The sequence below is a fragment of the Plecotus auritus genome, assembly GCF_963455305.1.
Source record: "Plecotus auritus genome assembly, chromosome: 7".
Lineage (NCBI taxonomy): Eukaryota > Metazoa > Chordata > Mammalia > Chiroptera > Vespertilionidae > Plecotus > Plecotus auritus.
Window position 1 is genome coordinate 85,399,889 of NC_137774.1, and position 27,589 is coordinate 85,427,477.

General features: G+C 43.2%; 1 protein-coding gene across 2 annotated transcripts; it reads right to left on the reverse strand.

Moving 5' to 3' along the window:
- Positions 1–673: 673 nt before the first annotated feature.
- On the reverse strand, positions 674–20,287 carry PSPH (phosphoserine phosphatase). 2 transcript variants are annotated; one of them, XM_080680623.1, is made up of 7 exons: positions 20,016–20,287; positions 12,525–12,634; positions 9,831–9,989; positions 8,977–9,111; positions 8,186–8,331; positions 6,608–6,756; positions 674–1,162 (listed from the first exon to the last, which is right to left on the reverse strand). In XM_080680623.1, exons 3-7 carry the CDS (start codon positions 9,968–9,970, stop codon positions 1,055–1,057), a joined length of 678 nt encoding a protein of 225 aa, XP_080536749.1. In that variant the 5' UTR covers positions 9,971–9,989; positions 12,525–12,634; positions 20,016–20,287; the 3' UTR covers positions 674–1,054. The 2 variants fall into 2 exon arrangements, with proteins under 2 accessions (XP_080536749.1, XP_080536748.1); XM_080680622.1 differs by having other exon boundaries at positions 12,525–12,653; positions 20,016–20,237.
- Positions 20,288–27,589: the final 7,302 nt, after the last annotated feature.

Genomic DNA, 27,589 nt, shown 5'->3' on the forward strand with positions numbered 1-27,589 from the left:
CGCACACGCCCTGACCAGGGCTGGACATCAAACCTACAGCCTTTCAGTGTGTGGGCTGATGCTTTAATCACTGATCCACACTGGATTTTTCCTCTAGAGAGAGCATATAATTTCATACTTTGAAAGCCATGTTCTGAAATTTCCTTTTCTTGGCACTGCTCAGAATAGACATGAACCTGGCTTCCAAGTCATTCCAAGTCACCTGTAAGAAACGGTTCATCTGTGCTCTTAGGAGAATTTCTTAATTCATTTAGGGGCAAGTGCTGACCCTCAGTTGGAATGAGTAAAACTTGTTTTCAGTTCTTTTACTTCATGTGGCTATCAAATACCCATTTTTTTAGGATCAGAACTTTTGTTTAAGACCCCTTCGTTTGTTTGTTTGTTTGTTTGAAGCCTTTGTAAACATTCCCTAAAGGACAATTCCAAGTGACAATGAAAGCTCCCATCCTCCATCGCCCAGAGCTCACTCAGCAGGTGGAGGGCGGGTGGGTGAGTGGGGCCCTGTGGTGGGAACACATGACCAGCACCCTGCCCTGTGCTCAGAGGGGTCTCCACTTCACCCCCAGTTCCTTGCCTGCCCCAAGGTTGTTTCTACTCAAACACTGGAAGTACTTGAAGTATTGGATACTGAAATACATTGGACAGGAAGAAATAAAAACTCCACAAATTCATTCTGATACATGGATAAACTTTTACTTATATATCAAAGGGAAAACTAATATTCACTTAATATTAATTTTCTAATAACTCACTGCCTAATCCACATTTCCAGTAGAGAAGGTGTTTAATTTACTCTCCATCTTTAAAAACCTTCAAATAAAATAAAGATAGGAAAATACATAAAGAATTCAGATTATAAAACTCTCCAGGTAATTGATGGTCATAATAATGCTGAACTACAGTTTTTTAAAAAAGCGACTTTCTAAAGTTTGGAAGTACAGATAATCAGTACCAAAATGTATCCATTAAGTTGCAGTAGGCAATTGTAAACAAACAGTATCAAACTGTGTAACTTTTAAAAATCTGAAGTTGTTGTGAACTATATAAAAATTGATTATTCTTCCAGTTCTCTCAGAAGTTCTACAAAATCAGTGATGTACCATTTGGCGTTGTCCTTTACTTGTTGCCTGATCACGTTTCCTCCAAATCCAATGAAAACATCCTAAGAAGACCAAACAAGGGGCAGGGTTAAGCTTTTTTAAAAAGAAGAAAAAAATAATCAAAATAGAGAAGCAAAAACATGCAGTAGCAGCCTAGGGCAGTAAGTGTCATTTGGAAGAATAAACTGTTTGTGCAAAAAGAGATGAGCCAACTGTCACTTGGTGTCTCCAGAGCTCCCTGTGAGCCCCCTTCCCGCCCAATGAGTGAGGGCACCACTGCACAGCCATCCCCCTGCACATCGTGGGCCTCCAGAACAGAAGCAATTTCAACAAGACAATTGCTTACAGCAATGAAGACGCATCAGGTGGTAAATGTCTGAGTTCTAAACAACACAGCAATCACACCCAGTCCAGGAAACCTCAGAGGGGAGACCAAAGGGAAGCCTGTGTGCCCTGGAACTCGCCAGGGCCGGGAACCAGGACCACAGCAGGCATCACCCTCCGGGTGCCTGGGTGAACCTGCGCAGCTCCTGCCTCAGGAGGTGTTGCCCTGGGCTGAAGGAGATGACAACCCCGATTTCTGTTGGACTTTCCATCATTACATTTATTTAAAACTAGAGGCCCAGTGCACGAAATTCGTGCATGGGGGTGTGGATGGAATCTCCCTCAGCCCAGCCTGCACCCTCTCCAATCCATGGATCAGGCTTAAACTAGCAGTCGGACATCCCTCTCACAATCCTGGACCGCTGGCTCCTAATCGCTCACCTGCCTGCCTGCCTGGTCGCCCCCAACTGCCCCCCGCTGCCGGCCTGGTCGCCCCACGCAGCCTGCTTGTTCAGTCGTTTGGTCATCCCTCACTAACCCCCCTGCCGGCCTGGTCGCCCCACGCAGCCTGCTTGTTCAGTCGTTTGGTCATCCCTCACTAACCCCCCTGCTGGCCTGGTCGTAGACAGCCATCTTGTAAGGGTGTGAGGGTTAATTTGCATATTACCTCTTTATTATATAGGATTATAAGTTTCACCCAGCCGTTGTGGCTCAGTGATTGAGTGTTGACCTAAAAACTAGGAGGTCAGGGAGAAACCAAGAAGGCGGCATAGGTAAACACCTAAACTGCTGCCTCGCACAACAATATCAAAACTACAACTAAAAGACAAAACGGACACCATCCAGAACCACAGGAAAGTTGGCTGAGTGGAAATTCTACAACTAGAAGAAAAGAGGAAAGCACATTGAGAATCAGAGGAGCTGCAAAAGGCTGAGGTACAGAGACACACGAGCGCATGGAGAGACGGGCGGCTGAGTGCACGGACGGCTGAGTGCGCGGCTGGCTTTCTAAAACGGGAGGGAGAAGGAAGCTCCCGACAGCACTGAACTCCAGTCCCAGGCAAGACGCTGGGAAACCAGACTCATTCATGGGGAATCTGGACTGTCAGGAAAAGAGAAAGCACACTGAGACTCGGGAGCTGTGGAAGGCAGAGGTCAGGAGGCGCAATTTTGCAAGTCTTGTCTCATAAGGCTGTCTCCAGCACAGAAGTTCTCCCGGAATAGACACAGCTGATCCTCACAGCCAATTGGCCTGGAGGTCAATTCCTCCCAGTGATACCAACAACAATCAAGACTTAACTACAGCCGAAACCGGTTTGGCTCAGTGGATAGAGCGTCGGCCTGCGGACTGAAGGGTCCCGGGTTCGATTCCGGTCAAGGGCATGTACCTTGGTTGCGGGCACATCCCCAGTGGGGGGCGTGCGGGAGGCAGCTGATCGATGTTTCTCTCTCGTCGATGTTTCTAACTCTCTATCCCTCTCCCTTCCCCTCTGTAAAAAATCAATAAAATATATTAAAAAAAAAAAAAAAAGACTTAACTACAACAAGGCTGAGCACACAGTCTACAAAGGGGTGCACCAAGAGTGTCCACCTCAGGTAACTGGGGAGGCTGAGCCACTGGGCCCTAGAGGACACCTACCACACAAAGCTACTCTACCAACTCAGGGAAGCAACGAAAATGCAGAGACAAAGAAACAGATCACAAATGAAAGAAATGGAGGAAAGCAAACAACTGGATATAGAGTTCAAAACCACGGTTATAAGGTTTTTCAAGAATTTCCTAGAAAAGGCCGATAAACTTAGCAAGACCCTCGAGGATATGAAAAAGGACCAACTAGAAATTAAACACACACTGACTGAAATAAAAAATATTATACAGAGACCTAACAGCAGACTAGAGGACCACAGAATCAAGTCAAAGAGTTGAAATACAAAGAAGCAAAAAACACTCAGCCGGAAAAGCAAAAAGAAAAAAGAATCCAAAAATTTGAATATAGTGTAAAGAGCCTCTGGGACAACCTCAAGCGTACCAACATCCAAATTATGGGGGTGCCAGAAGAAGAGAGAGAGCAAGATACTGAAAACCTATTTGAAGAAATAATGACTGAAAACTTCCCCCACCTGGTGAAAGAAATAGACGTACAAGTCCAGGAAGCGCAGAGAACACCAAACAAAAGGAATCCAAAGAGGACCACACCAAGACACATCGTAATTAAAATGCCAAGGGCAAAAGACAAAGAGAGAATCTTGAAAGCAGCAAGAGAAAAACAGTTAGTTACCTACAAGGGAGCACCCATACGACTGTCAGCTGATTTCTCAACAGAAACTATGCAGGCCAGAAGGGAGTGGCAAGAAATATTCAAAGTGATGAATAGAAAGAACCTACAACCAAGATTACTCTACCCAGCAAAGCTATCATTCAGAATTGAAGGTCAGATAAAGAGCTTCACAGATAAGAAAAAGCTAAAGGAGTTCATCACTGCCAAACCAGTATTATATGAAATGCTGAAAGGTATTCTTTAAGAAGAGGAAGAAGAAGAAAAAGGTAAATATAAAAATTATGAACAACAAATACATATCAACAAGTGAACCTAAAAATCAAGTGAATTAAAAATCTGATGAATAGAATAAACTGGTGAATATAACAGAATTAGGGGCATAGAAAGGGAGTGGACTGACAATTCTTGTGGGGAAAGGTATGGGGGGTGCGGGAAGAGACTGGACAAAAAGCGTACACCTATGGATGAGGACAGTGTGGGGGAGGTAAGGGCAGAGGGTGGGGTGGGAACCGGGTGGAGGGGAGCTATGGGGGGAAAAAGGGGGAACAATTGTAATAATCTGAATAATAAAGATTTATTTTAAAAAAAGAAAACCAGGAGGTCAGAGTTCGATTCTCAGTCAGGGCACATGCCCGGATTGTGGGCTCCATCCCCAGTGTGGGGCGTGTAGGAAGCAGCCAATCAACGATTCTCATCACTGATGTTTCTATTTCTCCCTCTTCCTTCCCCTCTGAGATCAATAAAAATATATATGTTTTTAAAAAGTTATATTGTTTCACTAATTTCTATTAAGTGATACCTTCTTTTACTCAATGGTTTTTGTGTTGTTTTTGTGCATAAACAACAGAAGTTTATTTCTCACAGACTGGAAGGCTAAAAGTCTGAGATCAGGGTGCCAATACAATATAGTCAGGTGAGGGCCCTTTTCCAAGTCTTTTAAAATGGTATTTGCGCCCTAACTGGCTTGGCTCAGTGGATAGAGCATCGGTCTGCGGACTCAAGGGTCCCAGGTTTGATTCCGGTCAAGGGCATGTACCTTGGTTGCAGGCACATACCCAGTAGGGAGTGTGCAAGAGGCAGCTGATCGATGTTTCTCTCTCATTGATGTTTCTGACTCTCTATCCCTCTCCCTTCCTCTCTGTAAAAAAAAAAAAATCAATAAAATATATATATAAAAACATAAAATAAAATGGTATTTCCTCTTTTTCTGTCAGGACATAGACACGATATACACTAATTTGGAAGCACAAAATTCTTACTTGCTCTTTCTCTTCATTTTAATGTTCATACCATACTAAGGGGAGGGGGAGGAATATAACTAGATTCTCACCATCTGGTTAAATTTAACCTCCTCGCCCTAGCTGGTTTGACTCAGTGGATAGAGCGTCAGCCTGTGGACTGAAGGGTCCTGGGTTCAATTCCGGTCAAGGGCACATGCCTGAGTTGTGGGCTTGATCCCCAGTAGGGGGCGTGCAGCAGGCAGCCAATCAATGATTCTCTCTCATCATTGATGTTTCTATCTCTCCCTTCCCTCTCTGAAACCAATAAAAATATATATTTTTAAATTTAACTTCCTTGCTGAGCTTCCTGCCTCCGTGGCAGCCCTTTCCACATGCCAGCACCAATTCAGCTGTCCTAACACACTGACTCATTCCTTCTCTCTCCAGAAGCTTCCTAGGGCTTCCCATGACCTAAGGTAACACTCACGCCTGGTGGAGTGTAGGGTCTTCAGCGGTGGCTGAAGAGAAAGCCCACTCCTGCTGGTCCTTGCCCCTGACCAGCCCAGAACTATGCCTGATACATCCCCCTCTGCCGGCCGCCTCCCCGCTCTGCAAACGTCCTCCCCTGAGCCCTGCCAGGCCCACGTGTGGTGGCTGCTAACCTTCCTGTAGGTCACAGCTGCCTCTGAGCACCTTCCCAGAGCAGCACACCTGCATGCGCACCCCTTCTGCTGGTTCATTCAGGCTATTTGTAATTTTGGAAGATAATTACAAATCCTGATCTGGAAGTTATGATTTGTCATATCTCGACACGACTGGGAGCTCCCTGAGAGAACACTACATCTATGTCCGTGTATTCCTCATTACACTAGCCCGGAGCTCATTACTTAGTCAACCCCGATGTGGTGGCAAATCACCTAAAAATGTGTTATCTTGAACAAATTCAAGCAATGTTATAAGATTACCAAAAGAGCTTTAACCACTTTTGATTAATCATTTACAAAGGCAGTTGCTATTTTTAGATCTCAGGAAGTAAGGTGGTAAAAGAGCTTGCCACTGTATTTTTGGTTCTGTTTTTATTAAGTTAGAATGAGACGATAAAGGCAGAGTCCTATGTGAAATGGACACATTTGATACTTAGGACCCTTGCTACATAGCATCTGTTTCCTGGTGGTCTGAGAAAACATCACTAGTTCAGAAGAATAAAATCCTTTCACATAGGCATGTATCCAACCTCCATGAACCTCAGTTCCCAAGCAGTGAAGAGGACATAATACTTCACCTCACAGGGCTGTTGTGAGGATTAAATGACATCGTGGATGAGGAAATAGTTTATCAATTATAAGGGTACATAAAAATGTTGGAGAGTTACAAGAGCTGTGTTATTTGTGGAATTATTGGAGGAAATAAAGCCGGCTTACGTGAGCGCGCACTTGGGCTAAGAGGTGGCCATGCAGCAGGGACTAGAGGCTGCTGAAAGTTTTAAAAGTTTTTAGTTCCTTATTTGCAAACTTTCTTGAGTTTGCAAAAGGTCATCTGACCTATTAAGATTAAATTTTATTTATTTATTGTTTTTTCTCTTCTGATGATATTTGATTTGTTTAACTCTCATAAGTCCCACTGAGTTCTGTATCAGCTAAAATGAAAGTCCAACCTGAAAGGGATCAGAACGCTCATTACGTACAGCGGGAGGACAGGCTTCCATGTCCGTGGCGCCGTCTCCAATCATGACTATTTTCTTAAAATGAAATTTTTCCTTTAAAAGTTTAATAACTTTTCCTTTCCCGCCAGATTCAGCTGTTGGCTGCGTCTCATCAAAACCTGCATATTCACCTTAAAAGAGAAGTTAAAACTGTTAGACACACAGAATTGTATCCCTAGGGTCAGCTTTTTGCATAGATGACATCCTCACTTAAAGGTCACTGAGAAAGCTAAGAATGGTCTTCAGTGAAGTGACACAGCCTGGACTTCCACACCGGTTCCCCAGAATAAGCAAGCTTTGCTTTTAAATTACGAATACAAGGTTACTCCTTTATGTCACTTTATGTCACTCCTTTATGTTACACCTTGGGTAAATGAGTTCTATCCTCTAAGCTTCTAGTGTATTAATTCTCAAACCACGTTAAGGTAGCAGATCAGCATGAAATAGTAATATGGCCAGTGTGGCTCAGTGGTTGAACCTTGACCTATGAACCAGATCACAGTTCGATTCCCAATCAAGGCACATGCCTGGATTGCAGACTTGAGCCCCAGTAGGAGGCATGCAGGAAGCAGCAGATCAATGATTCTCTTTCATCATTGATGTTTCTATCACTCTCTCCCTCTCCCTTCCTCTCTCTGAAATCAGTAAAAATATATTAAAAATTTTTTAAATAAATTAATACATAATTTCATCTCAGATAAGATTCCAACTTATATTTGACCAATTATTTCATTCTTACAGTAATTACCATATTCATTCTCTAATTATCTTTATCTATATACCACTTGAAAGTGTTCTTTTAACACATTTTAAATTGTTAAGTTAAAGTTATTTGGTTTAAGAATGTCAGCCATCCCTTGACATAACTGGAGACATCAAAAGATAACAGAAAACTAGCCCGTTTGCTCAGTGTTAGCGCGTCAAGGGCATGCACCTCAGTTGCAGGCTAGATCCCTGGTGCCAGTTGGGGCGCATGTGGGAGGCAACCAATTGATGTGTCTTTCTCACATCGATGTTTCTCTCTCTCTGTCTCTCCCCCTCCCTTCCACTCTCTAAAAATCAACGGAAAAATATCCTTGTTGTGAGGATTATCAACAACAACAAAAAGATCATAGAAAACTACAGCTGTGGCTTCATGATGGTCCTTAAAGGGGCCAGAGTCACCTCTAGAGGCAGCTACAGTGCAGTGACTTACTAACAAGTGAACTCTCCTTCCTGGGTCTAAATTGATTCAAACACAAGAGAGCTCTCATAAAACGGAAATATAATGCATAACAAAATAAGTCATGTGACTCACATGGCAATTAACAGTTTACTAAGTGCAGGCATTTGCATCCTGATAGATGACTATATGAATATCAAAGCTAGGAGAGATGATGCCCTAAGTGTATTTTGCTGAGCAAAGGATTCCAAGGAGCAAAAGATATCAGTCGGGAGAATTCTTTATCTCAGTATTTAACCCTGATGACTCTTCACTTAGGTTGCATTCCAGCAGATATTACCTAGAATATTGAAAACTAAAACTGATGAGAAAGGGAAATGTTACCATTCAAGTCTTACCATTAAAGTAGAATTTCAGCCTATTGGCAAATACATTGGTTGATGGGATATTAAGCTTTGAAGCAACGTGCTCTACGATGCTCCGAAAGCCACCAGATATTAGGAAAACCTGAACATTTCGCTCTTGTAGGCGACTTACTAGCTCCCTGCAAAAAAGAAATATGAAATACCAAACACTGATTAATATAAAAGAGAAAACATAAAAAGGAATCTAAAATCTCTATATATTTTTTCTCATGAATGCATTTGTCCAAGGTACATCGGACAAAGCATATTGCCTGGTGAATTAATGTTTTATATATGTTTTTCTAAATGCACTTATACATTAAAGGGTGGGACTTGACTGTTTTAGGAAACCATTCCACAACTGTATTCTGCCCTTAGACCTAGAAGCACAAGATGAAGAGGAGACTCAATCTCTCCTTAGCGAGAGAGGGAAGGCAGACATGGGCAGGGTCTCTTATATAAGTGGCAAAAGAACCACAAAGAAGGGAACTCTAAAGTAATGGTGAGGGAGGAACTAGAAAGATGGTGAAGAGATTAGCTAAGGAACATATATGCACCGCCCATTGACAATGTGGTGATGGCCAGAGGGAGGGGGGAGCTGGAAGTGGGCAAAGGGGGGCAGAGAAATGGGGGACATCTATAATAGTGTCAACAGTAAAAAAAAAAATGTTTTGAAGTTAAACTTATATTGTCCTCATTAAAATAATAAATAAAGGAATGGTGAGGTGCCCTCAGAAGGATGCAGGTGCTGATAGACAATATACCCAGACCAGGGTTCCTCTTACCTTATGCCAGGGGTCAGGTGTGGGGGGTGCTCGGCTATGAGCCTCTGCACCTGTTCCCTGGAGGGCTGGATCAGCGCTAAGCGCTCGGTGAGGGCAGCCCTGAAAGGCACTGCCCCGCCCATGGCTCGCTTTGTCCTAGGAGGAAGACCCAACAGTCAGGCCAGCCAAGTCAGCTGTTCCCGGAGTTTACATGCCTAACTGCCCCCCCAGGAACTCCCACAGCGTCCACCCATGAGTAAGGTCCTACCCAGAGCCCCACTGCACAACAGCCAAGCTATGATGCCATGAGAGCGAGGCCTGAGAACAAACTGTTGAAGGTTTGCTTGAGAATCACATAATATTTTAGGACATGTCTTGTATCAAATGCAGCTGAACAGGAAATGGTCCATGACCTGGCGATGGCAGATAGTGCTAAAGGGGGCAGGGGGGTGGGAGGGGCTCTCCGCCAGGCCTCCCCTGAGAGACTCTGAACCAAAACTAGCTTTCCAGCCAACCTCTAAGGCCACACTTCCAACCATGACACGAAGCACCGGACACTGGAGAACCCACCCAAGTCGTCCTCTTTGGCTAGTGACGGCCATGGTTCCCTGACCAAGGGAAGAGAGTGTCTTACCCATATTTGTTTGTCAGAAGCAACTTTTTTGCCCTAAATATCTGTATAGTGAAAGTGGACGAGTAGATAATGAACACTACCCAACACAGCTCTAAGTGATGGAAGAAAGAGCCTCCTGCCTGTGTTTCATAACCAGGGACGAAAATCAGGGAGCTGTGGCTCTGATCCTGCATGTCATCCAGAAGTTCATCTCTTTTGCACTCCTCTATCCTTTCATACAGCGAATAAATACTGCTCCTACATTTCTGACACAGCATCCGCCACTCCACAGATTTTGGCCAGCTCATCAATTCCTTCTTCTCTGATGACCGTGCTGTCCACATCAAAGCACACTGCATCGGCCGAGGAGAACAGTTTCCTCAACTCTGAGTGGGACACCATCCTTAGAAGAATTTTCTCCCTATGACCAAAAAAAAAAAAGATAAATATGTTTAAGAATATAAAATATAAGCATAAAATGGCCCAATTTTGCCTACTAATGCCAAAGTACTTTGATTTACAGCAAACTCAGTACAGCCCACAAAAGCATGGACTCATTCATTTTTTAACACAAATTAAGCACCTTCTAAACGTCAGGCTCTGGGGCTACAAAGATGAGCAGACCCAAAAGTCTGTTCCCAACAACTCAGTCTACTAAAGGTGACAACTTGTAAATATATTTGGTGTTCAACCAACATGCAACTGTTTCTGAATAATAATAATAGCAATACAGCAAGTGATAAATAGAAATGTACATAAGATACTATGGGCACACAAAGAAAACATTTAATCCTATCTATGAAACAGGGCTTCCAGGAGGCACGGGCATATGAGCTGAATCTTGAGGGGCAAGTGGCCCTCTGAGTGGGTTCTCAAAGGGCAGGGTATCAATTTGGTGTGTGCTGGGAGCAGGAAGGAGGGAGATGGAGACCAGGAGAAAGGGCAGTGATGGCGGAGGCGGGGGAAAGGCATGGCCAAAGACATGGTGGAAGAATAATGGATAACGTGCTGAAAGCTGCCGGGCAGTGCACAAGGAATTCAGACCAAGAGGGGCCTTGGGTCAGGCTAAGGAGTTCGGATTTTAACTTTTAGGAAAGGCTGTACACCTCAGAAGAGAGGTCAGAGCTAAACATACACGTGTTAGCCACCAGTGTCAAGGTGTAACTAAAGGTGTGGCCTGAGCACAGTCACTGGAGTGGAGAAGAGGGAGAAGAGGGCTGAGGACAGAGCCCCCAGGAATGGAACCTTGAAGTCAGGATCCCGGAAATAAAAGGAAAAGGAGAGGTTGCAGGAAGAAACTCTGGGAGACCACAGCATCGCAGAAGCTTATGGAGGACAGTTTCAAAAATAATTTTGAGGTTTTTTTCTTTTTTACAAAAATCATCGGACTAGAATCATGGGCATGGACGGGATCCCAGAGGCTGCCTAGGCCAGTCTGCCCCAAAGAGAGTAATGTGTCATGGACAGGGCCACATGAAAGATATAAATAATCTGTATTTAGAACAGCCATCAGCTGAAAACAGACTCACAGGAGATGACCAACTCACTTCCTAACTGATTTCTAACCAATGCATTTGGCAGAATGACTCAGTTCAAAGTTGACCTGGAAAAAAATGTCTTTTAAGCCAGGGGTCAGCAAACTACAGCCAGTAGGCCAAATTCAGCCTGCCACCTGTGTTTGTATGGCCTATGAAGAGTAGTTTTTTATTTTTTTGTTAACCCTCACCCGAGGATATTTTTTCTCATTGATTTTCAGAGTGGAAGAGAGGGAGGGGAGGGGAGGGGAGGAGAGAGGAGGGGAAGGGGAGAGAGAACCATCGATGTGAGAGAGGAACATCGATTGGTTGCCTCCAGGACTTGCCCTGATTGGGACTCAGGGATCAAACCTGCAACCCAGGTATGTGCCCTGGACTGGAAATGGAACCCTCAACCCTTAGGTGCACAGGCCAAAAGTTTTTACATTTAAAATAGTAAATCAACAGAAGAATAATATTTTGTGACATGTCACCTAATTGGGGAAGCACTGATTCAAAAAGAAACCTTAATAGTGTTCTGATTAGAAGTCAAGGAGTATTTATGAGAAAGGAAAGGAGACCAATTACATCAACAGAAGGAATTTCTATAGGTGCAGACAAGCTAACATAGTGGCGCTAATTCTAAAGAATGTTGTTAATTTTCAGTCCGGTCAGTCCCTGAAGTCACAATATCATACAGTGATATTGTGGACACAATGCTGGGGACACAATGCTGCTTTAGGCCCAGTCCAAAGGTTATTTTGCCCAGTTTTAACATTACAAAGGCTTGAGACATAAGATGAGTAAGACAGTCCCTCTGGGATGACAGCTCCATCTCCATTTTAAAGTGACTCTGATTATTTCATTTTATAGGCACATAAAAGTTACATGAAATTCAAAATTCAGGATCCATAAATAAAGTGTTATTGGAATATAGCCAATATGGCAGGAGGGGTGAGTCTGTTTCAGGCCCTTTAGGCAGTTGAAACAATGAACAAAGGAGTCTGAGAAGCTTCTGGATCAGAGGAGAGTCAAAATTATTCCCTGTAGCCCAGCCAGCGTGGATCAGTGGTTGAGCATTGACCTATGAATCAGGACGTCACGGTGTGATTCCCGGTCAGGGCACATGCCCAGGTTGAGGGCTCAGTCCGCAGTGTGGGGCGTGCAGGAGGCAGCCAGTCAATGATTCTCTCATTGATGTTTCTCTCCCTCTCCCTTCCTCTCTGAAATCAATAAAAAAATATTTTTAGAAATGTATTCCCTGTAACTAGGACTAGGGGTCCCATTTATAGTACATTTTAGGATAAAAAAGGGGGAACCTGAGATTTTATGCGTTCCACAAAGGTTGCAGCAGACAATTTTTAAATTTTAAAGTTGTGAGTAGACTACTTAACTGATAGACAAACACACAAGAACAACAACAAAAGACAAATCCGACTCACGTTCCTCCAGTGCAGGGTTCCTAGGAGACGCTCTTCTCTTCCTGCTTCTTTCCTCAGCAAAAATGCAGCATAAGGTTCTGACTACAAATTTCTTTGAGATCCTGTGGGTTCTGTAAGAGCAAAAAGAGCCTAGAAACAAAGTACAAGGAAATGAACAGCAAGGTCCAGACACATGATTAGAAAGAGGGAGACTGTCTGGCTTCACTCTCCCTCCTCCTAGGACTGTTTCCCAAGACTGCTTTCTTCGGGACACGCTTGACCTCTGCCTCCTTCTAGCACCGGACAGGGGTGAAACACATTCTTTTCTGTGGCTTTGACTCTGCAAAAGCTTCAGGTGTGACAGGGAATTACCTACCTCTGAGTAGCAGGGTACAAAGGAGAGGAAAAGGGAAAGAGGACCCACTGGAAGAACAAAATGCAAACGCCCACAAGGTACTTTGTAGACTCTGCAAAACAGCCCCTGCTGTCTTCTAACTGAGGAGTCCAAGTGCTCGGCATTCCAAGAACAGTCAGAGACGTCCCGCTGCCAACAGGGGAACAAAGCCTACCACTTGAATTACAGTCCTCCTAATTAAAACTGCAAATAGATGTGGGTAAAAGTGCAAAATCTATGAGGAAAACCAAAAGATAAAAGGACACGTTTAAGAACACAAGGCCAGGAAAAGCAAAGGTGAGATTGGAAAGGAAGGGAGCCAGAATGAAAACTATTCACAAGGTTCAAATACGGCCCTTACAGAGCTCAAAAAGGGTTCAGGGTACTCAACCACTTGAGACTGGCTAGTAAGCCAGGACAAGAGGACTAGGGAAATTGAGACATAGTTCAACTGCCAAGCAGTTTACAACAATCTAGTAAATCGCAAAATCCTGTCTTCTGTAACCAAGGACACTTAAGAATGAATGGTTTAGCCCAGTGGTCGGCAAACTGCGGCTCGCGAGCCACATGCAGCTCTTTGGCCCCTTGAGTGTGGCTCTTCCACAAAATACCACGGCCTGGGAGAGTCTATTTTGAAGAAGTGGCGATAGAAGAAGTTTAAGTTTAAAAAATTTGGCTCTCAAAAGAAATTTCAATCGTTGTACTGTTGATATTTGGCTCTGTTAACTAATGAGTTTGCCGACCACTGTTCCAGGCCCTTCCTTGTTTCACTGTCCCCAGCTTTAATAAATGTACTCTCAAAATCACCTGGACTGGTGTTGTGAAATCTTTCCTGCAGGAAGTCAAGAACTCACACAGGACAGGCCGGCCTGAGGCACACCTTCTCCAGACCTAGTCCCTTTCTGGTAACAATAGTTGGAGACTTTAATAATCCATTTACCACAATGGATATATCATCTAGACAGAAAATTAACAAGAAAATAATGGCTATATTGCCACATTAGACTCAAGTGACTTAAAGACATTTATAGACTATTGCATCTCAAAACTGCAGATTACATATTTTTCTCAAAGGAACGTGGAACGTTTTCCAGGCTAGACCACATATTAGGCCATAAAACAGACCTCAATAAATTCAAGAAGACTGAAATTACATCAAGCATATTTTCTGACTACAGTGGCATGAAACTAGAAATCAACTATAGGAATAAGTCCTCAGGCATCAGAGGGGGGAAAAGAAGGGGGGGAGGTATTTGCCAATGATACATCCGATAAGGGGTTAATGTCCAAAATACATAACAAAATCATACAATTTAACACCAAAAAACAACAACAACCCAATTTTTAAAAATGGGCAAAGGGCCTGAATAGACATTTCTGCAAAGAGGACATACAGATGACGAATAGACATATGAAAAGATGCTCAATGATACTAATCATTACAAAAATGCAAATTAAAACCACAATGAGGTATCACCTCACACTTGTCAGAATGGCTGTCATCAATAAATCAACAAACAAGTGTTGGTGAGGATGTGAAGATAAAGGAACCCTCGTGCACTGTTGGTGGGATTCCAAATTGGTGCAGCCACTAAGGAAAACAGTATGGAGGTTCCTTAAAAAATTAAAAATAGAACTACCTTATAACCAGCAATTCCACTTCTGAGTGTTTATCCAAAGAAAACTAAAACACTAATTCGAAAAGACATATGCACCCTTATGTTCACTGCAGCATTATTTACAACAGCCAAGATATACTAGTAGAAGCAACCTAAGTATCCGTCTATAGATGAATAGATAAAGATGTGAGACCTATATACAATGGAAAATGGCTCAACCATGAAAAGGAAAGAAATCTTGCCATTTGCAACAACATGGATGGACTTGAGGGTATTATACTAAATGAAATAAGTCAGAGCTCTGACCAATGTGGCTCAGTGTTGGCCTGTGTACTGAAGGGTCTCAAGTTCGATTCCTGGTCAAAGACAGGTACCTGGGTTGCAGGTTTGCAGGTTTGTTTTTAATATATTTTTATTGATTTCAGAGAGGAAGGGAGAGAGAGACAGAAACAATAATGATGAGAGAGAATCATTGATTAGCTGCCCCCTGTATGTCCCTCTAGTGGAGATCAAGCCGGCAACCAGGGCATGTGTCCTGACCGGGAATAAACTGTGACTTCCTGGTTCATAGGTCGACACTCAGCCACTGAATCATAGTGGCTGGGCTGGGTTGCTGATTTGATACCTGGCTCAGGATGGGTGAGGCAGCTGGTCAATGTCTCTCTCACATCAATGTTTCTCTCTCTCTCTCTCTCTCTCTCTCTCTCTCTCTCTCTCTTTCCTTCTCTCTCTCTCTCTCTCCCTTCCACTATCTCTAAAAATATCCTCAGGTGAAGATTAACCAAAAAAAGGAAGAAGAATTACTAAAATAAAAAAGTGACAATACCAAGTATTGTTGAGGACGTGGAACTATTGGAACTCATAGATTGCTGGTGGGACGTAAAATGGTAAAACCACTTTGGAAAACAGTTTGGCAGTTTCTTACAAAGTTAAACATATAATTCCCATAAGACTCAGCAACCTCACTACTGGAGATTTACCCAATAGAAATGAAAACATATTCATAGCTGCTTTATTTATGATAGGAACTAGAATGTCTGCCCATCAGCAGATAAATGGATAAACAAATTGTGGTATATCCCCACAATGGAACACTACTCAGCAATAAAAAGGGATGAATTACTGATACCTGCTATAAAATCGATAAATATTTTAAAAAACTATACTGGCCCTAACCGTTTTGGCTCAGTGGATAGAGCATTGGCTTCGGACTGAAGGGTCCCAGGTTCGATTCCGGTTAAGAGCATGTACCTTGGTTGTGGGCACATCCCCAGCAGGGAGTGTGCAGGAGGCAGCTGATCGATGTTTCTCTCTCATGGATGTTTCTAACTCTCTATCCCTCTCCCGTCCTCTCTGTAAAAAATCAATAAAATATATTTTTTTAAAAACACTATACTGACCAAAAGAAGCCAGACACAAAAGACTGCATACAATATGACTCCATTTATATGAAACCTTAGAAAACACAAACAAAAGCATTACACAAAAAAATGACAAAAATCAGGTCAGGAGGGCTAAGGATGGGGGTACCTGAGTGCAAAGAGGCCATCGGAAATGTTCAGAGGTCATGGAAGTGTTCTATTGTGGTGGTGACTAAGTATGAATAAAATTTTCAAAATTCATCATAATGTACACAAAATGGGTGCACATTATTGAATGAAATTAGACATCAGTAAAACATTAGCTTAAAAAAATTAGGTATGTATCAAATCACTTAAAAACATAAAACACCCCAAATGCTTTGTTTCACCAACATGGAAGTGATAGGACCATGATCATTATCATAATGAAAACCCACCAGGCAGTTGTAATAAATATAGAAATCTTGGATTTTATTATTGTCTTCCCTGATCCTCATTCCAATACCAGTCAAATACTTATTTACTTATTTTTTTTAATTCAGGGTAAGAGAGTATATGTTTTTGTGTTTTTTTTTAAATATTTAATTACTCTAAGTTTCACCACTGTTGTTTTTTTTTAAATATTTTTATTGAGTTTATTTATTTCAGACAGGAAGGAAGAGGGAGAGAGAGATAGAAACATCAATGATGAGAGAGAATCATTGATCAGCTGCCTCCTGCAGGCCCCACACTGGGGATCGAGCACGCAACCCGGGCATATACCCTGACCGGGAATCGAACCCGTGACCTCCAGGTTCATAGGTCGACGCTCAACCCCTGAGCCACGCCAGCCAGGCAAAAGTATATCTTTTTAAAATAACACATTTTTTAATTGATTTCAGAAAGGAAGGGAAAGTGAGAGATAGAAACATCAATGATGAGGAGAGGATCCAAGATGGTGGTGTAGGTAAACACATAAACTGCTGCCTCGCACAACAATTTCAAAACTACAACTAAAAGACAAAACATCTATCACCCAGAACCACGGGAAAGCGGGCTGAGTGGAAGTTCTACAACTAGAAGTAAAGAGAAAAGAGCATTGAGAGGTGCACAAGCGCTGAAAAGCTGAGGTACGGAGGCGCGCAATCCGGGCTGGCGGCAGGCGTTGCTTTTTTCAACCTGAAGGGAGACAAGCCTCCGATTACTCTGAAATCCAGTTTCTGGGGAGATGCGGGGGACCCAAACTCCTACAGGGAGAAGCTGGACTGTATGCCATCGGGTTGGAAAGTGAGGGTGGCTTGCTTGCAGAGCTGCGCGCAGGAATAATTGTTTACTGTGCTGGGGTGCGGGACTCGGGATGCGGTTGGAGACGCAGAGCCGGCTAACTGGCAGCCATCACTGTTTGCCACGCCCTAGCCTAGTGATGCCCTGAGACCCTGCCCCGTACAACCTGCAAACCCACCCAAGCTCCAAGCAGTGGCTTCAGCATATGAATGGCCTGCCCTATCGCAGCTTAACATAGCAAACTTGCAGCCCGGGTCAGACAGCTCCAAAACCTCCAAACCCCAAGCAAAAAGGAGAAAACTGTATTTGTCACTGTAGCGCCTGCTGGGTGGCCTCAGATAGTAGCTGACCTGCAACCCATTGGAGATCCAGAAGCCAGTGTACCTAGTGGTCAGTGTGAGACACCAGATTGCAACTCCTCACATCCATAAGTGACACATTCAAGAGGCAGACTCAGTGAGCACCAAAGCCCCACTGAAACAAGTCCTGCACCATAAGTGTGTCTCCAGCGCAGCAGTTCTTCCACTATAGACACAGCGGGTCCTCACAGCCAATTGGCCTGGAGGTCAATTCCTCTCAGTGTACCAACAGCAATCAAGGCTTAACTACACCAAGACTTTGCACTCAGCCCACAAAGGGGTGCACCAAAGGCGTCCACCTCAGGTGATTGGGGAGGCTGAGCTACTGGCCCCTATAGGTCACCTACCACACAAAGCAACTCCATCAACACAGGGAAGCAGCCAAAATGCAGAGACAAAGAAACATGTCACGAATGAACAAAATGGAGGAAAGCAAACTACTGGACGACATAGAGTTCAGAACCACATTTATAAGGTTACTCAAGAATCTGCTAAAAACCTCTGAGGAACTTAGTGAGACCTTTAAGCAGGGGTCCTCAAACTTTTTAAACAGGGGGCCAGTTCACTGTGCCTCAGACGGTTGGAGGGCTGGACTATGGTTTAAAAAAAAACTATGAACAAATTCCTATGCGCACTGCGGGCCCAGGACGAGTCGGCTGCTAAGCAGGACAGGCATCGGCACCCGGCGGGCCGGATAAATGTCCTTGGCGGGCCGCATGTGGCCCGTGGGCCGTAGTTTGAGGATGTCTGCCTTTAAGGATCTTAATGAGAATGCCAAAAAAAATGGAAAAGGACCAGTCAGAAATTAAGCATACACTGTCTAAAATAAAGAAAATATAGAAACTCAACTGTAGATCAAGGTACCCCAAGAATCAAACCAAAGATCTGAAATATGAGGAAACAAAAAACACCCAACCAGAAAAACAAAAAGAAAAAAGAATCCAAAAATATGAAGATAGTGTAAGGAGCCTCTGGGACAACTTTAAGCGTACCAACATCCAAATTTTTGGGGTGCCAGAAGAAGAGAGAGAGCAAAATATTGAAAACCTATTAGAAGAAATAATGACTGAAAACTTTCCCTACCTGGTGAAAGAAATTCTTTGGATTCCTCTTGTATGGGGTTCTGTGCGCTTCCCGACCAGGAAGCGCACAGAACCCCATACAAGAGGAATCCAAAGAGGACCACACCAAGACTCATCGTAATTAAAATGCCAAGGGCAAAAGACAAAGAGAGAATCTTGAAAGCAGCAAGAGAAAAACAGTTAGTTACCTACAAGGGAGTACCTATACGACTGTCAGCTGATTTCTCAACAGAACCTATGCAGGCCAGAAGGGAGTGGCAAGAAATATTCAAAGTGATGAACAGCAAGAACCTACAACCAAGATTACTCTACCCAGCAAAGCTATCATTTAGAATTGAAGGTCAGATAAAGAGCTTCACAGACAAGAAAAAGCTAAAGGAGTTCATCACCACCAAACCAGGATTACATGAAATGCTGAAGGGTGTTCTTTAAGAAGAGGAAGAAAAAGAAAAAGGTAAAGATAGAAATTATGAACAACAAAATGACATCAAATACATACCTACCAACAAGTGAATCTAAAAATCAAGTGAATAAAAAATCTGAAGAACAGAATGGACTGGTGAATATAATAGAATCAGGGACATAGAAAGGGAGTGGACTGACAATTCTCAGGGGGAAGGAGGTGTGAGGGGTGCGGGAAGAGATTGGACAAAAATCTTACACCTATGGATGAAGACAGTGGCAGGGGGGTAAGGGCATGGGGTGGGGTGGGGAATCAGGTGGAGGAGAGCTATGGGGGGAAAACAAGAGGAACACCTGTAATAATCTGAACAATAAAGATTTATTTAAAAAAAAAAGAAACAATGATGAGAGAATCATTGATTGGTTGCCTCCTGCACGCCCCCTGCTGGGGATCAAGCCTGCAACCCAGGCATGTGTCCTGACCTAGAATCAACCGTTTGTTACCTTCTGGTACATAGGTCCACGCTCAACCACTGAGCCACACGCCGGGCTCCGGTCAAATATTTAACCATAATGTGCAAGGCACATACAGAAGATAGAGTAAATAAGTTTATGAATGAAATAATTATTTGTTTAACTCCCGATTTGAAGCTGTATCTCTACAGCTACAACAATGTATCTGGTAAACTAGCACTTATTTAAAATTCTAATTCTAATGGGAAAGAAGATGACAAAGTCAGACACTGTAACTCTAAATTTGGAGCTTTTTCTAACCTTGCACAGATGATTCCCTTGTGCAGGATTGCATCATTCATTCATGCTGTTTGGTAACAGGCAGCAGTGGGATGGAACAAGTAAAAACCACACGAAAGTAAATTGATGAAAAGACAGCCTTGAAATCCCATGAAATACTTTACCTATCCCGATTAAGAAAAATAAATGTAGGATCACAGAGGCGCTGATTGTGGACGCGGCAGACGGGTAAATCAGAAAGCTGGGCACACGGAGTGACAAACACATGCCCGAACTTACCCTGGTGCTGCTGCTCCTTCCTGGGCCGCCGCCACCGCCTCCAGGACTCCCGCGGCTATAACCTTCGGACAGCAGGGGGCCGAGGGCCGGCTCCCACGTTCTGCCGCGCGGTTTTGAGGGAAGTGACCTGGGCAGACGCGCAGAGCCTTTCTTTATCAAGCAATCATTTGAAATCTGCTGATAGGGCGGTGCTTTCTCGTCTGTTTTGCAAGTGCTTTATCTAACTGAAGGCTGCGGAGCCGGGCTGGGGAGAAGCCCTTGGCCCCGCCCCCAGGGAGGGGCTCCCTGAGCCCGCCTTCTCCTCCCTCCTGGGCTCCTCGCCTGCAACCTAGACCTGCACTTCACCGCGCACGCTTCGCCTCAAAGCTGGGGGCAACACCACCTCCACTCTGCAGAGAAGGAACGAAAGAGCACCCGACCTTCAGAAGCGCTCCCACCGTCATCCCCACTTGGATAAGGGTACGTGAGAGAAACGAGGGACCTCTGCACTGACTTTGCGACTAACAAAAGCCTCTTAGAGGCCTTTTTTGACATTAAGCTCTTGTAGGAATGTAGGTCCCAAGAGAACGTTTAAAACCACGTATATTCGTAACAAAAATGCAGAAAAACATGAATGATAAAGGGAGCCTTTGTACTCTTTTTATTTTCATCTTTTATTCTAGGTGTCACTTGCCCAGCTATTTTTTTATGTTGACTACAATAAGTAAAACAGATTGCCCCCTAACATTTACCTTTGGATACAGCTGGCTGGAGCTGCCCAGTAAGGTCCCACCCTAAACACAACCCTAAGCCTCAGATGCTGACAGTCAGCTCTGCAGGCTCCCTCCAACATGGTCACTCCGGCAGAGGGGATGCAATTGCTGGAGCAAGACATGTGGTCACAGATTCCCTGTCCTGTGCTACAGAACCCCTCAAAAACCACAGTTCCATTCAGAAACAAGAGGCCTGATGCTCTTTGGTTAGATGTGCCTTTAAGTTCAATATTCTCATATTTCATTAAGTAAAAAAACGGTTGTATGTTTGTGGCACACCCGGTTTAATTCCTCCCAGATCTGCTGGAGATGGTTCTGAGGAAGGATGCAGAGGGGGAATTTTGATGTTTTAAAATATGAGGTAAAAGATTATACAATTAATGGGGGAGGGCAGGCGAAATAAGGGATTTTAAAATAACAATCTAATCAAGAACCTGTTTATGTTTTGTGGTAATTTAGAAACAAGTCTAATAAAGGAAACAAGATGTTAAATACCAAATGTTTGTATATACTATAAGTATAAATGGTAATTGAGAGTTTATTTAAAGGAGAAAAGAATGCCAAGTACAATAAATATGAAAGGCAGAATTTGTTTCTGCAATTATTTATACTTCATAGATGCTTAATATTAAATAGATTTCAAATAAAATATTTATACTAAGTAAAATCTGTAAACTACACTTAGTCCCTATGCCAACCTCACACCTGTATTAACATTTGTAGGCATGAGATAGCAGTGTTGTACACACTGTTTAGCTAGAGCACATACCACATTAAAAAAAAAAAATCCAGAGGAAGCTAATGGGTGGTACATGTAACTATCAGGTACAGACACAGGTACGTGTAACAATCAGTAAGTAATCTTGCCAGACCAGGCATAGACTATAAACAGGTCATCAGGTGCTTCATTGTTGTTCTTCTGGAATAATGTTAAATAGCAAATATGAACCAAATACAATACAGTATAATGAAGTCATAATAAAAACATTATCAAATTATTTTGCAAAGCTTGAATCGTAGTTGGTTAGTAAAAAGTAATACATAGAGCCGAAATCGGTTTGGCTCAGTGGATAGAGCGTCGGCCTGCGGACTGAAGGGTCCCGGGTTCGATTCCGGTGGAGGGCATGTGCCTGGGTTGCGGGCACATCCTCAGTGGGAGGTGTGCAGGAGGCAGCTGATCGGTGTTTCTCTCTCGTCGATGTTTCTAGCTCTCTATCCCTCTCCCTTCCTCTCTGTGAAATATCAATAATATATATATATATATATATATAAAAAAAGTAATACATAGAATACTAGTGTTCCTGAAAGGTTTTCTATAGATCCCATTTTTATAAGCTAACAAGTTTTCTAATGATTAACTATGTTAGAATCAAGTACTGTTTTTCTATAAGTTAATGCTAATAAAACAGCCTTCTAAAAGATGGCAGTAAGATTGGGGAATCAAACCCCCAACCTGGGTGTGTGCCTGAGGGGGAATCAAGCCCAGGACCCTTCCATGCATGGGATGACACTCCAACTAACGGACCCACATTGGCCAGAGCGGAAATGGAAAAATTTTTAATAGAACTGAAAAATACAATAGCTGAAATAAAAATTTCCTAGATTGGTTTAATAGTATATTAGAGACTACAAAAGGAAAGGTCAGTGAACTTGCAGTTAGATCAATAAAGAACAGAGAGAGAAAAAACAGAAGAGCAAAATAAACCCAAAGCAAGCAGAAGGAAGGAAGTAATAAATATTGGAGCAGGAATCAATGAAATTAAAAACAAAAAAATAGAGAAATTTTATAAAACCAAATGCTGGTTGGTTGAAAAGATTAATAAAATTGAAAAACCTCTAGCAGTACTGACAATGGACAAAAGAGAGAGGACACAAGTTTCCAAAAAAGGAATGAAAAAGGAGATATCACTGTAGACCTCACACACATTAAGAGAATAGGAAGAAAATACTTTAAACATACTATGCACATAAATGCAACCTTGATAAAAATCAATCAATTCCTTTGAAAAAACACAAATTACCTAACTCACCCAATAGGAAAAATAAATAACCTGAATATTCTTATATTAATTTTTAAAATTTAATCTGCAGGGTTTTTTAAATATATTTTATTGATTTTTTACAGAGAGGAAGGGAGAGGAATAGAGAGTTAGAAACATCATCAGCTGCCCTGCACACCTCCTACTGGGGATGTGCCCATAACCAAGGTACATGCCCTTGACCGGAATCGAACCTGGGACCTTTCAGTTCGCAGGCCGACGCTCTGTCCACTGAGCCAAACGGGTTATGGCTGGTTTTTGTTGTTGTTGTTGTTGTTGTTTTAAAGAATCTTTTGGGGGGAAAATTTCCAGGTCAAGATGGTTTCACTGGAGAATTCTACCAAACATTTAGGGGAGAATTAACATCTATTTTATACACACTCTTCTAGAAAATAGAAAAGGAATAAACACTTCCCAATTCATTTTATAAAGCCAGTATTACCCTGATACCAAAACTAAACAATGATAGTACAAAAATGAAAACTGCAGATCAGTATCTCAGGAACTTAGGCACAAAAATCCTTAATAAAATATTAGCAAATCAAATCCAGTAATGTATAAAAAGATTGTACATCATGACCAAGTGGGATTTATTCCAGGTATGCAAGATGGGTTCAACATTAGAAAATCAATCCATTTAACCCTCTATATTTGTTGGTGAGCACCTGAGACTTGGTTGAAAAGTTTGTAAGGAGGACATTCTGAGAAAAGGGAAGTGTGTGGAAGGCTGCCTGTCCAATTTAGGGGATACTTAGGGAAGTGTCGAAGGCGGCGCCCCTAATTACTCCTTGACCTTTCCAAAGAAGCCTGTGCATATGCAGACCCCCCAGGTGTTTACTGGAATCCCTATGCTTAATCCCTGGATGCCCTTGCCTAGAGGACAATGTAAACACGTGTCCTCCCAAGATTCCTCACCCTACTGATTGTATCTAAAGATAAAAACTGCAATACTAGTAAAAGGCTAAGAGGCAGGCAATCAAGGTTGCCTGGCTGCTGTCAGTCAGGCCGTCCCTTAGCCCTCTCCCCCACAGTCAAACTGTGTCAGAGTAATCTGTTCATCCGTTGTTCAAGGTTTGCTGGTCAGCCCCAGCATATATTAACAGTCTAAAGAAGGAAAACCACATGATTGTATCAACTGATGCAGAAAAAGCATCATGAAAAGATGTTCACCATCACTAATCCCTGCGGAAATGCAAATCAAAACTACAATGAGTTACCACCTTATACCCATTAGAATGACTACTATAAAAAAGAAACACACAGCTCTAACCGGTTTGGCTCAGTGAGCATTGGCCTGCGGACTGAAAGGTCCCAGGTTCGATTCCAGTCAAGGGCATGTACCTTGGTTGCGGGTACATCCCCAGTAGGAGGTGTGCAGGAGGCAGCTGATCGATGTTTCTCTCTCATGATGTTTCTAGCTCTCTATCCCTCTCCCTTCCTCTCTGTAAAAAATCAATAAAATATATATTTAAAAACAAAAAACTTGATATTCTTAAAAAAAACAAAACAAACAAACACACAAAAAACAATAAAAATGTAGAGAAATTAGAACCCTTCTGCCCTATTGATGGGAATCTAAAATGGTACAGCCACTGTGGAAAATAGTGTGGTGGTTCCTCATAAAATTAATTCTTTGGGCAATGACAGCAATGGCTAGGAAAAGAGGTCAACTGGTATCCACAGAACAAGTTATCCTAGCCACTTATTAAATTTCCCCTCTGCTGAGGTCATCCTTTGGTGAACATTCACATGGGACACAAATGTCTTCACATTTTATGTCCATTCAGAGAGGTCCACAAATCTCTTCCCCAGACTTCCTTGTCACCAATTTTTAAATCATGTTTCTTCCAAGTCCCTGACTATCCAGCCAAACCATTGGCCACAGCCCATAAATTGGTATATAATCACTCATCAGGCCATTTCTCCTTCCAAGCAAAGTATATAACCAGATTCATTGGTTGACGTTCTACCTGCTGGGAGGATTTTCTGTTACCATTGTCCTTTAGGGATGTCCCAGAAAGGAGCTGTAAAACTGCAGCTGTCCACTTCTTGGTGTTGCCTGCATAACCATCTGTAAACCAGGCCCAAGTTGTCTCTTCCTCTGTTAACTGATCACAGGAAACTTTCTATGAGGCCACAGGTGCAGGCTGTGAGAAGATGCCTAGCAAAGGGCAAAACTGGGAAAACAAGAACCTTGCCCCTAGAGTAACCTTTCCTCCCCTAGCATATTGATGGTCATGCAGTTTAGACCCCCTGATCTTTTCCTCCCTAAAGATAACATCTAGCCTGGCCAGTGTTGCTCAGTGGTTGAGCGGTGACCCATGAACCAAGAGGTCACTGATTCAATTCCTAGTCAGGACACATGCCCAGGTTATGAGCTAGATTCCTGGTAGGGGGTGTGCAGGAGGCAGCTGATCAAAGATTCTCTCTCATCATTGATGTTTCTATCTCTCCCTTCCGCTCTGAAATCAATAAAAATATTTTTTAAATTATTTTTTAAAAAAGAAAAATCAATGGAAAAAATATCCTCAGATGAGGATTAACAACAACAAAAAGAAGGAGGAGTCCCAGCCTCACATCAGGCCCCCCAGCCCAGGGTTCCAGTGCCAGGAAGAGAAGTCCCCATAACTTCTGGCTATAAAAGTTATAAAAACCAGTAGGGATTAAGGCTTAGTGACACAGAGGGCAACTGGAGTCCCAGGCATTCCTCTTTTTTTTTTTTTTTTTAATGTTTTTACTGATTTTATTATTATTCACCTGAGGATATTTTTCCATTAATTTTTAGAGAAAGTAGAAGAGAGAGAAAAATACCAATGTGAGAGAAGCATGTCGATTGGTTGCCTCCTGCATGAGCCCTGACCAGGGCCTGGACTGGGTAGGAGCCTGCATTCAAGGTACATGCCCTTGACCAGAATTGAACCTGGGATTCTTCAGTCCAAAGGCCGACGCTCTATCCACTGAGCAAAACCAGCTACGGATGTTTTTATTGATTTTAGAGAAAGAGGAAGGGAGAGGGAGAGGGAGAGAAAGAGAAACATTAATCGGCTGCCTCCTGCATGCTCCCTACTGGGTATAGAGCCCACAACTCGGGCATGTGCACTGACCCAGAATCAAACCAGCAACCTCTCGGTGCATAGGTGCTCAACCAAGTGAGCCACACTGGCCAGGTCCCAGGCATTCCTCTTAAAGGGCCCAGGCAGACTTACTTTGACTCATTTGCCTTGAGCTCCAGCACTGGGGCAGCAGCTAGAAAGGCACCAGGGTCGTAAGGGGATGTACCGAGTTATCTGGCATTGGGGTGAAAGCTGCTAGAGGCAGCTTTGTCCCAGACAGAAGTGCTGGAAGAGGCCTTTCTCCACAGAGCCCACAGGCAGGTGCCATATCGGAGTCTCCATCAACCTAGCTAACCCTATTTGCCACACCCTGGTGATTCCCTGAGACCCTGCCCCACCCAAATTTCGGGCCCACCCAAGCTGTTTCCAGTGGCTTTTCCATACAAATGGCCTCTTCAGATTTTCTTAAAATCTCTCAAATCTGGCCTCTGTGTACCCTGTACCTCTTGGTAAGTGGTCCCAGGTCTGGCACCAGCAGCAACTGGCCTTGGTTCACAGCTTGGCCTCTCCTAGACACATCCAAGTCCAGCATAAGTAGCAGCCATCTGCAGATCACTCTGTAGCTTGTGCTACCTGGCCCCAGGAAGGGCACAGGTGGTGGCTGACCATGTACCTTCTGGGAGGCCTCAGAGCCAGTGCACCCAGTGGACAGCTTCAGACCACACCAGATTACAACCCTTGCACCTCCATAAATGACACACTCAAGGGGTGAACTCAGCGAGCACCGAAGTCCCATTGAAGCAAGTCCTGCTCTACAGGCTCAGCCCCTGCACAATAGTAACTCTGCTGTCATTGCAGCTGACCCTTGGTCCTTACAGCCCATCAGTATTAGGGTCAATTCCTCCCAGTGACGTGCCAACAGCAATCAAGCCTCAACTACAACAGGACAGTGCACAGAGCCTACACAGGGGTGCACCTGGAGCAACCAGCTCGGGTGACTTGGGGGGGCCCTACAGGACACCTACTAGACAAGGCCACTCTACCAAGTCCGGGAGATGTAGCAGCTCTACCTAATACATAGAAACAAACACAGGAAGCAGCCAAAATGAAGAGACAAAAAAATAGGTCACAAATGAGAGAACAGGAGAAATCTCCAGAAAAATAACTAAATTAAATGGAGGCAAGCAAACTACCAGATACAGAGTTCAAAACAATGGTTATAAGGATGCTCAAGGATCTTACTGAGAACTTCAACAGCATAAAGAAAAGACATGGAAAGCATAAAAAAAGAGCCAGTCAGAAGTGAAGGATACACTAACTGAAATGAAGAATAAATTATAGGGGATCAGCAATAGAGTAGATGCAGCAGAGAATTAAATCAGTGATTTGGAATATCAGGAAGTAGAAAATATCCAATTAGAACAGCAAAAAGAAAAAAGAATTTTAAAAAATGAGGATAGTGGCTCTAGCTGGTTTGGCTCAGTGGATAGAGCATCAGCCTGTGGACTGAAGGGTCCTGGGTTCAATTCCAGTCAAGGGCACATGCTCCAGTTGCGGGCTCGATCCCCATTAGGGGGCGTGCAGGAGGCAACTGACCAACGATTCTCATCATTGATGTCTATCTCTCCTTCTCCCTTCCTCTCTGAAATCAATAAAAAAATATATTTTTTAAATGAGGATAGTGTAAGGAGCCTCTGAGACAACTTCAACAGTACCAACATTCCCATAAT